General features: G+C 45.1%; 2 protein-coding genes across 5 annotated transcripts in view; one reads left to right on the forward strand and one right to left on the reverse strand.

The window, feature by feature from the left end:
• The window catches only part of ctnna2 (catenin (cadherin-associated protein), alpha 2), a gene marked incomplete at its 5' end in the record, with an annotated part of 495,295 nt that overhangs the window by 232,063 nt on the left and 245,975 nt on the right, over positions 1 to 17,257 (reverse strand). The window lies entirely within an intron of this gene.
• lrrtm1 (leucine rich repeat transmembrane neuronal 1) lies at positions 164 to 3,146 on the forward strand. Of its 2 annotated transcripts, XM_080759161.1 has the most exons (2): positions 164 to 2,072; positions 2,188 to 3,146. In XM_080759161.1, the coding sequence occupies exons 1-2, from the start codon at positions 393 to 395 to the stop codon at positions 2,233 to 2,235; spliced, it is 1,728 nt and encodes a 575-aa protein (XP_080615287.1). In that variant the 5' UTR covers positions 164 to 392; the 3' UTR covers positions 2,236 to 3,146. The 2 variants fall into 2 exon arrangements, with proteins under 2 accessions (XP_080615287.1, XP_080615288.1); XM_080759162.1 differs by having other exon boundaries at positions 164 to 3,146.

A 17,257-nucleotide genomic window follows, 5' to 3' on the forward strand; every position in this document is an offset into this window, starting at 1 on the left:
AGGTCGCTCAATGAAGACAGCTTTTTATCGCCCCCCCCACTCACTCCCCAACCCCCCCCATCCTCTCTGCTCTCCGCACGCCGTTTGATATCTAACATGAGCGCAGAGACTTGCCCGTTATTGTTGTTCCCCATTTTATTTTTTCCCCGTCCGACAAGGATTTCTATAAAATAGGAATAAATACGTAATATAATCAACATTTCACGACCAAACAAATAGGAGAGGAACTGTATACTAAACGACGAGGTGCGGAAAAGATTGAGCGTTCCTGTGACCGGCGCGAGACGCCAATCAATTACGATGTGAAAGCAGGTGCCAACGTCATAATAATATCCAGAGCGATTCAATGGACATTCTCCCGGCGGTGGCACCATCCCTGGATATTTACGCTAATGGATTTCCTCCTAATTGGTCTGTACTTAAAGTGGCCACTGAGGAAGCAGCGACAACCTCCCGGCGGTGGTGGTTGCGGCGTGGGCGGCGGCGGCAGCGGCCGGCTGGCGCTGACGTGTTCCGTGCTGGGCATGGTCTTCCTGAGGATGGCCTCGCTGGCGGAGGGCAGCGCTGGTGGAGGAGGAGCGCTGCTCTGCCCCCGGCTGTGTCGCTGCGACAGCAAGCTGCTGTACTGCGAGGGCCTCAACCTCACCGATGTCCCGCACAACCTGAGCGCAGCCGGCTCGCCCGTGGGCCTGTCCATGCGCGAGAACAACCTCACGGAGCTGCGCTGGGGCCACTTCGCCGCCCTGCCGCAGCTCACCTGGCTCTACCTGGACCACAACAGCATCGACGCCGTGGAGGAGGGCGCCTTCGAGCGGTTGCGGCGCGTAAAGGAGCTGGACCTGAGCAGCAACCGCATCGAGGCGCTGCCCAACGGCACCTTCAGGCCCTTGCCCAACCTCCGCATCCTGGACCTGTCCTACAACCGGCTGCAGGCCGTGGAGCCCGACCTGTTCCACGGCCTTAGGAAGCTCACCAACCTGCGCCTGCGCCACAACGCGCTCAGGTTGGTGCCCGTACGCGTCTTCCAGGACTGCCGCAGCATGGAGTTCCTGGACCTGGGCCACAACCAGCTGCAGAGCCTGGCAAGGAACTCCTTCGCCGGGCTCTTCAAGCTCACCGAGCTGCACCTGGAGCACAACGAGCTCGTCAAGGTGAACCTGGCGCACTTCCCGCGGCTCGTCTCGCTGCGCACGCTCTACATGCACGACAACTTGGCCACCCTGGTGGTCAGCACGCTGGACTGGACCTGGCCGCACCTGGAGACGGTGGACCTGTCGCGGAACCGCATCGAGCACATCGAGCCACATGTCTTTGAGAGCGCGCCCAACCTCCGCGTGCTCCTGCTGGACTCCAACCGGCTGACGTCGGTGGACGGGCGCGTGTTGGCGTCGTGGAGTGCGCTGGAGAGCGTCACGCTGGCAGGCAACGAGTGGGAGTGCGGCCGCAACGTGTGCGCGCTCGCCTCGTGGCTGAGCGCCTTCCGGGGAACGCGCGGCGACGCGGCCACGCCACTGCTGTGCTCGTCGCCCGACGTGGCGCAAGGGGAGGACGTTCTGGATGCCGTGTACGCCTTCCAGCTGTGTGAGGACGGTCCCGTGACCACGGCAGGCCCCTTCGCCTCCACCAGGGACCGAGGAGGCCCCCACCGCGGGCCCGCCGCGTTCCTGACACCCAACCCGTACGAGGGGGGCGGGGGCAGCGAGGTGGTCACCGGCTCCTTCACGGTGGTCACCCCAGGCTCCGGCGGTCACCAGCTGGAGGACCTGGAGAGCACCATGCAGATCCACAAGGTGGTGACGGGCACCATGGCGCTCATCTTCTCCTTCCTCATCGTGGTGCTCATGCTCTACGTGGCCTGGAAGTGCTTCCCGGCGGGGGTGCGGCAGGCGCGTCAGTGCCTGAGCAGCCAGCGGCGCAAGCAAAAGCAGAAGCAGAGCATGCAGCAGATGGCGGCCATCTCAGCGCCCGAATACTACGTGGACTACAAGCCCAACCACATCGAGGGCGCGCTGGTCATCATCAACGAGTACGGCTCGTGCACCTGCCAGCAGCAGCCGTCTCGGGAATGCGAGGTGTGACTCCCCCTTATTATCGCTGCTTTTGTGTGAGTATGTTATAACGTGTGCGTTTACCATCATGTGTTTATCCTGGATTATAAAGCCCCCTTTTTTTTGTGGATCTATCTAGGGAGGATCGAAGAGGGCAGGTGGGATTATTATGGGACAAACGGAATAGAGGGATCCCTTTGGACACTTTTCTGTTTTGTTTTTACACCGCGTCTCGATCACTGTGCTGCTTTATTTCCTGGACGGAAGGAAGGAGGGAAGGAAGGAGGGAAGGAAGGAGTGGGGCTTCATGGCTGTGAGGTCTAAACTAATGGTGGATTTACTGCTGGTTCGGAAGAGGACACAACAGGCAGGGCCAAGTCGAGGACCTCATAGGACTCTTATTAGACCTGTTCTACTTTCTACGGAGGACACACAAATATAGGAATATGTTGACGTTGGTAAATTAGGAGGCTTTTTTCCCCACTCGATGGATATTATGAGCTTTAACTTTTTCTTCAACCACTTTCAGACTCAGAGACATTCTGACATTGTCTAAAGAATCGAACTGGGGGGGGGGGGGCGACGACAAACGTCACGACCAACAAACTATTTCTATATATGTGGCAAACAAACAAACACAACGTTTGACAATGATCAACGACATTTAAAAGATTACAAAAAAATATATATAAATATATATATATGTATATGTTTCAGTTGGATTAAAAAAAAAAAGTGTAAAGAAGTACGTGTAAAATATGTTTAAAATCAGAAATGCAAGAAGTGTGTGTGTGTGTGTGTGTGTGTGTGGGGAGGAAAAAAACAAATGATGCAAGATGCTATTCTACGGTTCTTTTGTAAAACTACAGACAAAATGTTTAAATAAATTGAACTGCTATTCACAGTAAAAACATGCGTGTGTGACATGATGAAGCCTTTTGAGAGAGAGGATGAATGATCCTGAAAGAGATGCCATTCTATCTGACTGCTGTTAGACCGGAGGAGAGGGTTTGCTTGTGTGTCTCTGCAGTGTCTAACGGAAAAATAAAGAAATAAATGCAGTGCGAGATCTGCACCTCATTTCAAAAATGTTTAAAAGACTGGTCAGAAACCTTTACATCTGAATTCATATCAGACCAATTTTCTCTCTTAATTATCTTATATAAACTCTCACGTATGTTATTATTCACCGCGTCGGCTCGCTCGCAATCAATGCTGCCCCCCCCCTCTCCGTTTCTTCTCTGTAAATAGATTTTCTTTTCTCTCCTCTCCTGCATTTTAGATCAGATGGCATATTTTCATAATGATTACATGGTTATTTGTGCGCCACCATTCCAAGTAAACAAAGTGGAGTGTCAACAATCTATATGTAGCCACAGTATATGCTTCACATTCTTTGTGGCTGTCATGCAACAAGCTGTAAGCTTCTTTCACTGAGTGGGTCATGAGACAGAGAGGGACGTGCACACAAACATCAAAGGGGGCGTCCAGCCCCTAACCCTTTTACCCGTCTGTAAAACAACTGCCCTCCAGAACACGAATGCAGCATTTTACTGTGGTAAAAGAAATGCAAAATGCCACTCCTCTCCATGCCATACCGGAAGGCAGCATTCAGGAGCACAATTGCGTTTATTTCCTGAACTTGAAACGCAGCTTTTTTCCCGTTGAACAAATTTGTTTAGAAATCCATGTCGTTACGCACGCATCTCAAGAGTGCTGGGTTGCGCCACCGAACATGATCTACAAGCTCTCAACGCGTTGCGCTGCGACACGTTGTGAGCTTGTAGATCTGCCATTTTTGTCCAAAAGTGCCCTCTTACGGGATTTCAGCCCCCATGCCCCTCTAACACTATGCACGTCTCTGACCATGAGGTAGCTCCTTTCACTGAGTGGGTCACACATACATGAGACAGCAGACGACGCCTTTGCCTTACACACACACACCTTTCAATCAAAATGCACTACAAAATAGCCTCGTTGAAGAAGAAAAAATCACCACAAGCGTGGCTGTTCATTTGACATTTGCTGTCGTTGTCTTAAACAGACAAACACATACGATATCCTCCCCCACTGTGTTTTTTTTCCCATGTAAATGTGAAATGTTCCTTATAAATACAAGGCCATTTTTGGAGGTATGTGTTATTTTCACTCTGGTATTCCTTTGCGTGAATGTATGACTAATACTAACCAGACGCTGTGTTTCTTCCTGTGTAAACCCTGCGACAGAATACGTTATACATCATAATAATAATGGTGCTGGGCTCTAATGTGGAGAGGAGATAGAGAGGATATCACAGCAGCATGACTGCAGAGAGAGAGAGAGAGAGAGAGAGAGAGAGAGAGAGGGCTCAGACTGCTCTCTAGTGTGCATGCTCTCACACTGTAGCTCTGTAGAGAGGCTGGCATGTGGTTTATATAGGCTGGAGCAACACTTCACATCACATACAGTACCTACACAGTCTCTACCAGTGCTGGAAAAAGTACTCAAATGTTTTACCGAAGTAAAAGTATAAATACTGCAATGTAGATGTATAGGTAGAAGTCCCATATTAAAAATGTACTTGAGTAAAAGTAGTCCAAAAATGTATATAGTGGAAGTGGTTAATGTTTTCTAATCTAAATTAAAATTTCCAAAATAAATAACTAGTAACTAAAGTTTTCAAATTATTGTAGTGGAGTAAAAGTACACATTTTCGGCTCTGAAATGTAGTGGAGTAGAAGTAAAAGTATTGGAAATTTGGAAATACTCAAGTAGAGTACAAATACCTCAAAAGTGTACTTAAGTACAGTACTTAAGTAAATGTACTTGGTTACTTTCCACTACTGGTCTCTAGACCACGCAGTGATTCTCAACCTGGGGTAAACGTGGAGGACCACCAGTGGTCCCTGAAGGGGTACCAGGTGGTGGTCCCCATGCAGCAAGATGATGCTTTAACTCTTTAACCAGTGGAAAAGTAAACCAAATGGACCCTTTTATTGTTAAACATCTGCAATACTAATGTACAAAAAAGTCTCCACAATTAGGGAATTTAGAATAATTGTTATTCTGATTCTGAACGTTTGGAACCGTGGACAAGATCTTTATCCATCGACAAAACAACATATTCAAAGAATTTTGGACTAGAAGGCTTTACGTCCCACCAAAGAGGTCCAGGTGTTATTTTGTGCAAAAGTGCATTATTGGCTATTTCCTAAGCCCTCAACGGGGGTCTCTGTGCTAATTCGCTTATTTCCATCAAAAGAATAAGTAGTGTGCCGCTTGGGATACTATTTACATTATGAAGTAAGGATATACAAAAACACACCCCAATGCCCCATTCAATTCAATTCAATTAATTCATGAATGAAATATTTATATTACTACAGGTAGTTCTTAACTGAACAAGCAAGCAATTGTTTGAAAAATAGGCTCTCCAGCCACGCTCATAATAGAAGATTTGAGAACGGACAAATCACGTTAGAAATATCACCAGCTGTGCTGATTGAACTGATTTTCATCAGAGCAGCAGCATTATTGGCTTAAGAATAAATTCAAAGAATAAAATTGCATTTCCCTCCTGTGTTAAGTGTGCAATGTGCATACATGTAGCTGAGTATAGGATGGGGCAGGTCTATGCTACATCGGTGGTGCTTTGAGAGAGAGAGATCTTCTGAGGTGGTACCATGCAGTCCAGACCAGGGGGTACCCAACGGATTGCCAACGCAGTGAGCACTTACTATGAGACCTAGCAGATCATGTCTGTCTGTGTCCTTTGTGCCCATATATGGAGCTGAGTGATTTGTTTGTGATTGATACAACACACTCCATATTTGAACGTATAGCTGCTTTGGGGACTCCTTATATGGTTATGGCTAAGTTAAAAACTTAACTCTTAAAAATAACTTAACTTAAAAAAATAACTTAAAAATAAATCTTAAAAAAACCCAAATATGTACGAGCTGCGTTATCTTCGCGCGTTTGCGCGTCTTACTGGTAGTTAGGAACCAAATGGACCCTTATGGGTCTGTAACTCTGAGAGTGTAACACATGGAACCAAATGGACCCTTATGGGTCTGCAACTCTGAGAGTGTATACATGTTCCATTTGTACGCTCTCAGAGTTAAATAAACATTGATTTTAGGATACAAATTGGGGGTCCTGGAGATATAAATGCCATTAAATGGGGGGGTCCGTAGACTACTGCATGTCAAACTGGGGGTCCTTGAAATTGAACGGGTTGAGAATCACTGCTAGAGCCGTAACAATGTTAATGTTGTTGACTATACGACCAAGACTAAAAGGTTTTTGATATTTTGTTGACTAAGACTAGACTAAGACGAAACAATTTCAGAAGACTAAATAGGGCTATAAGACTACGCCTAAATCGTTAATCAAAAGAGACTAAGACTAAACCTAAATCTGATGAATTCATAAACACTGCCTCAGAGACCTGGTCTTCTTTTTTTTTTTTTACTTACAAAATATCTTCACTGAAAATAGACAATCTTTAAGCTCACAACGTGTCCCGTTGCAACACGTTGTGAGCTTGTAGTTCTGCTATCCCCTGCCCCCCCCCCCCCCGCCCCGCTGAATATGCCCATAATAGGGATGCTAATTAGCTTACAATTGGTTAACGATCACACACAAAACAGACACGAGCACACACACACACACACACACACTCTTGTAAATTAGGCCCAGTGTCAGCAGCCACGAATAAGAAGTTGCATTGTCATCGTGGCATTTGGCTTGCACAGTGCGTGCACGCCTGTGTGCTATGCACCTGTGTGTCTGTGGCTAAATTTCAGCTTGAGCGTGCGTGCGTGCGTGCGTGCGTACGGCAAGATTGCACAGCCATGTGTGACTATCTGCGTGACACAGTTTATCAATCGACTATGGTCACATTCACACCAGAGAGCTTTGCTGCGCATTTTCAGAAAGTGCACTTTGTTTGGCAGGTGTGAAGGCTCATTCGAATCCTAATGCGTATCAAAGAACCGCATTTTACTCCGAGCAAAAACGGGGGTTTCGCTTCGCTTCCAATAGCACTTGATTACGATTCGGTGCAGGTGTGAATGCAATCCGCAGTAAATAATGGAAATGAAGCAAACAATGTGGCGGGTGAGGAGCTGAACGCAGTTGGAGACGGAGAAGGCATATTTTACGCAGTGCAAAGATGTCCCGTTACCGTGGATACTAGACGTGGTCGAATGAGGAGACTGAAGCCCTGATCGAAATGAGGACGAGTACATTAATCAATTGCTTAAGAAAACACATAAAAACACTGCAGAATATTCTGTCTGTCTGTGCCGTAAACATGGAGTGCTGTCACTGTGTGGGGACTGGGGAGCAGGGACTTTCATCTCGATAAACTTGTAAACATTTTGCGCTGCTGAGTCTGTTATATCAGTGTGCTCAGCGCTGTGCTTCCATGCCCAAAAGTGCGTGGCGTGGCTGCATGTGTATAGTGAGAGAGCGAGAGAGCTGGGGGGGGCTAGTCAACATCAATGCAGCATGGAATTGTGGACAAAATCTCACCCCACGTGAGCCCCAGTTTGACATGCATTAGTGTATACGGACCCCCATTTAAAGGCATTTCTATCTCTGGGACCCCCAATTTATATTGTAAAAACAATGTTAATTTAACTCTGAGAGTGTACATTTCTACACTCTGAGTTACAGACCCATAAGGGTCAATTTGGTTCTAAACTGCATTTAGCAGGGGACCCCCTGCGTAAAACTCCCTCAAGGACACCCTGGGGGTCCCCGGATCACACTTTGGGAACCAGTGATCTAAGAGTATGTCTGAGACCCTTGTCATTGTAACAGCTATCCGTTTTAGAACCATTAATTAGCTTAAATTAGTTTGTAAACCAATAAAGTTATAGGGCTGGTGAGGGGCGGAGTTAACTAATTCCAGGCTAAGGACTTCTTTAACGCCTTTTTAATGAGATCCTGCACCGCCAAACGATGCCTTTAACGTGTTAATTAGCGCTTTATTTAATGATAAACCTATAAAGTTGGCCTACCGCTAATCAAAGCTCTCGTCGATCGGCAGCTCCATGTTCGATTGCTTCCCCTTCAGCCACAATGCATTGAAACAAGAGCATGGTGGTGGTGGAATGGTTCCATTCCAAATCACGCTGGATAAATACAGCGACTGTGTTTAGTGGCTCAATAGCAACTCCCCATGACCGTTGAGTTTAACAATCCATTGCACAACACCCTTTACCGGACTGACTGCCAGTATGGAGAATTATTGGTTATAGGTTTAACAAACATTCAAACACATCGTATTCAAATATTTTCAGATTTCAATGAATGACATCATATGAAAGCTTACATTATGTATTGTCATAATCTAACAAAAGACCAATGCCCACTTGTGTCCTAAAGCACTGTACTTGGTCTGGCAAAAAGGCCCTCATTTCGACCAGAGTATTTTTTTTGTTTTTTACAGATTATTAAAGTACATAATGTAAGCTTTCATATGATGAATCATTCAATGAAATTGGCAAATATTTGAAGGAGATGTGACCATTTTAAAATTATTGTACCATTATACCCAAATGCCATTTGAATACTCAACATTTTAACACCTAGAGCTGACCAGAAGTGGGTGTGACAATGGGAGGGACAATAGGTACTTCACTCCACCCATAATTACTCATCTAATCACTCAAACCACCCCCACATGTTGTAGCGGTCAAGGGAAGAATGTAATTATTTTCATTTTCTTTTCATAGAATTACTTTTCTTGGTCCAAATCTTTATTACAAAATTTACAAACTCTGAAAATATAATAAAACTAATAACTCAATATGGTTTGTCATATACCGGTATTGTGTGCAAAGTGACGGTCAAGTGTATTATTATAATTATTATCTGCTGTGGATCAGAGCGGATATCTATTTATGTTGAAACTCCATCCCTCGATATCAGTCACCCCTCCTCAGCAACCATGCTCTCTCAGCATGTTTGACAGCCAGCTAGGGCTCACGTTCCCAGATAAATGTGTCCTTTCTTTTAAATTTAAAGCACAGCAAAGACAATAAAACTCCAGTTGGGATTGGTCGCCGCCCAAGCGCGGCGTATATAGTGCTGAAATATGAGGTCATCTGTAAGCGCCCCCTCGACCGTGCATGACAATAAACGTACTACAGGGTCACCGCATCAAATTAATGTCATGCCAGGTTTACGAGGGAAATGAATTACTCACGACCAACACCAGGATTTCCTTTCAAGCAAATATAGGCTGCATGTTTCCCCAAAATGACACTAAATAATGCATTTATTTATTTTTTTGATGACCATGCACCAAATATTGTCGGCTTAATCGCTTTTAACTGTGGCGTCTTGATTTGGCATATTATTAAAAAAAAACAATAAAGATTTTTTTTTTTTTTTTAGCATAGACTCAAACTAATCAAACTGATATGGTATATCAGGCGTTAACACAAGGGCGTCTGTCCCCGTTTCAATGCGCCCCTGGGAGATGGAGTCTTTAGACCTCCAGGAGATGGAGTCTATCCCCGTTACAATGCGCTCAACCTCTGGGAGATGGAGTCTTTAGACCTCCGGGAGATGGAGTCTATCCCAGTTACAATGCCCTATAGACCCCTGGGAGATGGAGTCTAACCCCGTTACAATGCGCTCGACCCCTGGGAGATGGAGTCTTTAGACCTCCGGGAGATGGAGTCTATCCAAGTTACAATGCCCTATAGACCCCTGGGAGATGGAGTCTATCTCCGTTACAATGCGCTAGACCTCTGGGAGATGGAGGCTATCTCTGTTACAATGCGCTAGACCAGTCTCTGGGAGATGGATTGCTGAGGTTGAGCGCAACATCTACCATCAGGTGAGCTCCCAGTACTTACAACAACACCTACCATCAGCTCCCAATATGTACAACACCTACCATCAGCTCCCAGTACTTACTACACGACTTCAAGCCGTGCTATGCTCATAGTGCGCTGTTCGAGTTGGCGGTGCCCGGGATCGAACCTGTGACCTTGTGGTCCAAAGGCGAGAGCTCTACCGACTGAGCTATACCTCCAGGACACAAAGGAGCTAGACCACAACTCACCTCACCTTTAAAAGGGCCCAGAGAGAGACCGCCAGGGCTCCGACTTGCCATTAGAGATTCACAACGTACTGATTATTATTCATCATATCATGTTTTGCAGCGTAGAGCCGTCCCACATCAAGACTCATAACCTGACGTGTCTGTCGTCTGCATGCAAATGAACGTAGCAGGTACAAACAGAGGCAGTCGATCCCTTATATCAGTGCGTTTCAAACCAGTGGTCCGGGGACCACCGGTGGCCCCATCGAGGGGGTTCCAGGTAGTCCCCATGCAGCTAAATGATGGAGTCGGTAACCAAACGGACCCTTATAGATCTTTAACTCTTGACAGCGTAAAATTAAACCGGGTCAATTTGGTTTCATTTCACGCTCTTAAAAGTACAATTATTGGTAAAAAATCTCCATCAGTTAATTTACAAAGTCTACACAGTTGGATAATGTAAAATAATTGGTATTTTTGATCAACGTTTATATATCACATGGTACCACATCAATAGAGTATGGAATTGTGGACAAAATCTGACAACAAAATATTATTTAGTTTTGGGTATGCGAGGGCCTAAATGTCATCAAATTATGGTCTATGGCTCAAATGCAGAATTAATAATGGACCTTGGTCTTAAATCATGCAACTCCAGGGTATATATATTATGGGTGGTCAAGCTTCATTTGTGTATGAACGATGAATGAATATTGGATGATGATGATGATAGAAACAAACCTGGCACGGTCTGAAATTCATTTGGCTTCAGTCCGTTTCTTAAACAAGCAGTGAGAGCAACAGCAGGTGGAGAGAGGGCCTGAATATTTTAAAAGGTTTCAGTCCTTAAGGCCTGGCATGACTAGGTACTTAACGCCCACCTCCATCAGTACTTACCAGCTGTCTGTCTGTCTGTCTGTCTGTCTGTCTGTCTGTCTGTCTGTCTGTCTGTGGGTCTCTCTCTCTCATTCAAATTAAAATTAGCTTTATTGGCATGAGAAAACATACGTTTACATTGCCAAAGCAAAAGTGGAACAAGACAATCAAGATAAAACCATGTATGTACAAATAAATATTGAATATAAATGGGAATAAAATAAAGGTGTAAACAGAGCTCTCTCTCTCTCTCTCTCCACACGACATACAATTAGGCCCACTAAATGCAGAGAAAGTGAGCGATGCATCTCTGCCGATGGATCAAATGTCTGCTTGACCTAAAGCCTGCAGTCCCCCAGAGGGTATACCTCGACCTCCTAATAGCCCTTCTGGACAAACGGCTTGATGGATGATACTCTGGAAAAAAAATAATCTATACAGATGAGTGGAAACCAAAAAATGATCAGAGTGATAGCAAATGCATAAATCTTTTTTTTTTTTGCTCACTCGGTCGTGGTCAGAGAGTTATTCTATTATTCATATGGAAATCCTGTATTGATTTTAGCAGATCATTAGTGGTCAAATACTAGGTGACTTAACCCATTTACGACGGGAACGCATCTGTGTCACTTTGGCGTTTAACAACTTATACTACATTATTTTAAACTTTATAGCTGTTGAAAAATAGCAGATCTGCAAGCTTGTAGATCTGCTATTTTTTGAAAAATCATGAAAATGTTTGCAATTCTTGGAATAATATATTCTTTCACAGCAAAAGTTTTTCTGTGCTTCGGGAGGGGGGGGGGGTTCCCTGGAACAACAGGGTTGGCGACCAATTACATAATTCTGGGGCTTCTTGATATGAAATAGTTTGAGAACCACTGACATAGAAACATAGAGTTTATTTTTTCAGAAAACTGATTTACAGTAGAATGTATTTAGTAGAATCTGGTCTGCGTCCTAAATGGATTAACCACAGTCTGGTATTGGATCATTTCACATGGAGAATATTAAGTGCATAAAGAGATGTTGTTTTCTTCACATGTGGAAAATGGTCATGAAAGCGTGAGTTGCACACACACACACACACACACACACACACACACACACACACACACACACACAAGGCCACAGCTGTTGGGAAATGGGTATACGGTATGTGAAGGTTGGGTAATGCACTTTGCTAATGGCAATGGAGCTATTGTCTCCCAGCTGCAGCATGTAGTACGTGTGTGTGTGTGTGTGTGTGTGTGTGTGTGTGTGTGTGTGTGTGTGTGTGTGTGTGTGTGTGCTTATGAAAGACATAATATAATCAGCCAAGATAAGACAATAACAAACCAAACCCTCCAGGACTGTATTGCTGGGTAATAATGAGAGCAACGGGCGGCTCCAGTTCGTACGGAAAATAGCCGAGTTACAAGCTCACACAGCGCATCGCAAGCGCGTGTGCAACCAGGTTGGCTATAGTGTTGATTTTCAAATATAGTCAAAGTATTTTGAATACATTTTCATTTAGTTTTAGTCACATTTTAGCTAGACTGGATCCCACCTATGCTTTCTATGGCAGCTGCGCGACATTTAGACTAATTCATTAGAGAGACAGAGAGAGGAGTGTGTGTGTGTGTGTGTGTGTGTGTGTGTGTGTGTGTGTGTGTGTGTGTGTGTGTGTCACTGTGTGTGCGTGCGACAATTTAACAATGGTGCAGACGATCAGATATCAGCAGAGAGTGAGCGACGTTTGCACTACTGTATGCCAAATTGAAGTGGACTCGGCCCAATACTTTTTTTTCCCTCCCTGGAAATAAAAACGCCTGGGTTTCCGTGGCTACATTTTAGTCAACTGAAATGTGTCAATTTTAGTCGACTAAATATCCAACAATTTCAGTCGATGTAGTCGACCTGTGATAGTATAATGGTGAGACAGAGTGATATTATAATGGTGAGACAGAATGATAGTATAATAGAGAGACAGATTGATATTATAATGGTGAGACAGAGTGATAGTATAATAGTGAGACAGAGTGAGAGAGTGAGACAGAGTGATAATATAATGGTGAGTTATTGACACAATGTAATGAGAGCATGCAGAGGAGGTGATGTCTGCCCGCTCGTCAGAGAGAGAGAGAGAGAGCATGGGTGCGTGTGTGTTTGTGTGTGTGCATAAGCGTGACGGCCAGGGGTCGAGGGTCAGCGTCAAACACTGACAGCAGGGAGGAGGCCCACGGGCAGCGGTGGGCGCGCGTGGGGTTGGGGGGAGGGGGCGGGGGGTGCAGGTCGTTCCATCCATCCATCGTTGCCATAAATCTAAACGCTACACACAACCGCTGGTGCTGTCGCCATCCATCTACCAAGACACACAATCGTGGCCAAAACATCGCCTTGTGCTTACGCAGCACTGTGCGTGCGTGTGTGCGTGTGCTTGTGTGTGTGTGCAGGTATTACTCTACTTTTTTCACCCTAAAACATGATCATAAGGTATTATTATTATATAAGGAGGAACATTTTCTTTAAAAAAAAGTGTACAGTATTTGTTAAAATGTCATTTTTAAGTGGACACGCCCATGCATGGTTTCCCTGGTGGGTGCAGGTGATGGGCATGCTGAAGTTGGAAATGAAGACAGTAACATATTGCCCATCTGGTCAAAACCATGGAGAGTTCCCTAGATTAGAGATACGAGCCATTCTTTCTGGAACACTCTGGTGGCTGTTGCCCCCGTGCCCACGACTACGGACAAGCGGTTGAAGATGGATGGATGGATGTATGGAGCCATTCTTTCTGAGCCGAAAACAAGGAAGTGAACGGCAGCGCGCATGCCCGAATCAACAAGGAGTACATTGCAGAAGGAGAGGCCAACCCCCCAAAAAATATATCAATAAAAAAAATACCGAAAGACGCCTATATACACATCTTTAGCATCTTGTTTATACAAGACGTGCAAAAATTACCTTAATAATAGAGATAATATATCAAAAATGAATACTGAAACCAGATATGAGTCATTCTGCATGCAGCACGTACTATATCAACTCTAAAATACCATTTTCCAGCCATTCAGTTGCAAAATATTATAAATATATTAAAAAATTGAAAATAATTTGGGGACCCCCCAGAATAATTTGGCGACCTTCCGAGGGGTCGCGACCCACATGTTGAGAACCCCTGGCATAATGAATGTCCTGTTGTTGGTATGGTTACGGTTTCCATCTCTATCTGTGTCATCTGCGTAATGGATTATTAAAACACACACACACACACAGACACACACACACGGGGGAAAAAAACCACGAAACAAAATAAATCAGTGCCAGCACCACATTATAATTCGTTACAGTTCAGACACCACAATAATCTCTCTAGATATCAGGGTGTTGGCCTACATCTGCTCTAGTGCGGGTTACGCTTAACAACATGGATCCCCAGATGCTATACAGACACAGCTGTCTGTTTCCACACTCTACGCTATTAGCTCACTGACTGACCCTGATGATGTCTGATGTCTGTTATAATGCAACAAAGAGCACTATGGGATCACATGAGCCTCTTCCTATAGCCTCGGTCCCAGGCTTACTCATCTGCGAAGAGAAAAATCTAGCCTGGTCACAACCTATAAGGCTTATATCGGCGGAAGTGTCGGTCCGGAACATCCGACAAATGTATATTTGCCTATTCCGACCAATTCAGATTCAGATTACTTGCCATTATGTTGTTGTTGCCATTGTGTATACACACATAGGAATTTGCTTTGACAAAAAAAATCACAAATACCAACAGACACAAGACAACACCGTGCCGGTATCACTTGGGGGTAGGGGTGGAAGGGAGGTAGGGGTCATTGAGCAGCCTGGCAGCTGAGGGGAAAAAACATTTGTCTGTGGCGGGCACACACAGACAATCACGACACTTGTTTCATTCACGGAGAATGTGAACTGATTAGTAAAGCGTCAAAGTCATTTCATTGAGCGGTACTTCCGCCAAAATCGCGCAACTTCCGCCCAAAATAGATGATAGCCTCTCTACAGCTTATAGGTCTTGTACCAACGTTGCCTATTCCCAGTCTCTTGAAGAAGAAAGTCAAAAGCAAGCACTCAGTTGAGTAATTCCACGTCATAATGTCACGGTTTCTGGAAGATACAGACTGTAGAAAAGAATACCAGCACTCACGTTGTATCTTGGAAGGATTCTTGTTTTATTTTGTTCCTCCCCAGCAGCGTACAACAACAGTAGTGTGGACGTTTTGGCCCGAGGGCCTTCCTCAGCGTAAATATCTTTAGAATTATGCATGGGGCAATATGCATTGAGAGGGGCCAGACTTAATCTGCCTACATGGGGCAATATGCATTGAGAGGGGCCAGACTTAATCTGCCTACATGGGGCAATATGCATTGAGAGGGGCCAGACTTAATCTGCCTACATGGGGCAATATGCATTGAGAGGGGCCAGACTTAATCTGCCTACATGGGGCAATATGCATTGAGAGGGGCCAGACTTAATCTGCCTACATGGGGCAATATGCATTGAGAGGGGCCAGACTTAATCTGCCTACATGGGGCAATATGCATTGAGAGGGGCCAGACTTAATCTGCCTACATGGGGCAATATGCATTGAGAGGGGCCAGACTTAATCTGCCTACATGGGGCAATATGCATTGAGAGGGGCCAGACTTAATCTGCCTACATGGGGCAATATGCATTGAGAGGGGCCAGACTTAATCTGCCTACATGGGGCAATATGCATTGAGAGGGGCCAGACTTAATCTGCCTACATGGGGCAATATGCATTGAGAGGGGCCAGACTTAATCTGCCTACATGGGGCAATATGCATTGAGAGGGGCCAGACTCAACCTGCCTACATGTAGCTTCGGTCCCAGGCTTACTTATCTGCAAAAAGAAAAGCCTGGTCACAGCGTAAGGCAGAGAAGCTTTCGGCGGATGTATCCTCCGGAACATCCGTCAAATGTATTTCCCCCGGATACGATATTTTCCCGACCAATCACAACACTTGTTTCATTCGTGGAGAATGTAAACTGATTTGTAAAGCGTCAACGTCATTTCCTTGGGCAATACTTCCGCTAAACTCCAGCAACTTCCGCTGATAGTCTTTTCAGCGTAGGTCTTGCCCAGGGTTGCCTACATGGGGCAATATGTATAGGGGCCAGACTCAACCTGCCTCATGGTCAATATGCATTGAGAGGGGCCAGACTTTCATCGACTAAAACCATGGCGAAAAATGTTCGTCGACTACCTTTTTCCACTGATGAAAACTAAATGGAAATGAAAACTAATCTGTGATGACTAAAACTAAGACTAAATATACTCAAATTGCGTCAACAAATAAAAACTAGACTAAAATGTTAGGAGGGGACTAGTGGACAAGAGATCCAATATAAGTCATTTTACACTTGGTTGCATCCTGAAAATAGCTGGTCACAGCGCGACGCGTTGTGAGCTTATGGATCGGCTATTTTCAGCAAGTGTAAAATCTGTCATTACGACGGCATCAAGGCCAGACAAAATACATTTTAGTCGACTAAAAAAGCTGTAGTTTTAGTCGACTAAAATATTATGATATTTAGTCGACTAAAACTAGACTAACACTAAAACATAAAATGTGACTAAAACTAAATGAAAGCTATTCAAGAGACTATGACTAAAACCAAAAACAACATTGATTGAGAGGGGCCTGCATGTGCATGGGGCAGATGAAGCTGTGTGGCCATGCCCCTGAAGTACAGCCAAGCTAACCAAACCTTTACTTAGCCATGCAGATTCATCCTCCTCCCTAGCATTTAGTAGCCATCTCAGCCTATGCTTGGTGAAGAGTTATGTCTCTTCCTCAGTCTTTAGTATTATTATTATTAATGCAGTAGCTGGAACAGAGAGCATGCATTAATGAAGGCTGTGGGTGTTGTAGAGATAGAACTCTGCCAGGGAAAAAGTTACCGTACGGATAATAAGAAATGTAATTATAGTGTTTTATTTGACCCGTGTTGGTTGAGGTAAACCGACATGTGGCCAATTTGTTCAAATTACACACACAAGAAATGGCCGTCGGCCGGAAGGGAGACATCTTATACTATATGAGCCAGATGGATGGGTGGGTGGATGGACACTCTGTCTGTCTGTCTGTCTGTACGTACGTGTACGTCTGTAATCCACATAACTCGAGAACCGTTCGCCCCACCGACTTCAAATTCGACAGTTCCACACCCTCACAGGGAGTGCAGTGCCCAGTGTCGAGTCGGTCGGACCCACGGTTCCACGGGTCTGGCCTGTTCTGACATCATCC

Source organism: Protomyctophum bolini (genome assembly GCF_963924005.1).
Source record: "Protomyctophum bolini genome assembly, chromosome: 3".
NCBI classification, from domain to species: domain Eukaryota; kingdom Metazoa; phylum Chordata; class Actinopteri; order Myctophiformes; family Myctophidae; genus Protomyctophum; species Protomyctophum bolini.

What these genes read in the sequence shown, in the direction of transcription:
- lrrtm1 (XM_080759161.1), top strand. Translation starts at nt 393, where the DNA reads ATGGATTTCCTCCTAATTGGTCTGTACTTAAAGTGGCCACTGAGGAAG. An exon ending in AGCCGTCTCGGGAATGCGAG is followed by an intron (nt 2,073 to 2,187) that starts GTGTGACTCCCC and finishes GGATCTATCTAG; the next exon opens with GGAGGATCGAAGAGGGCAGG.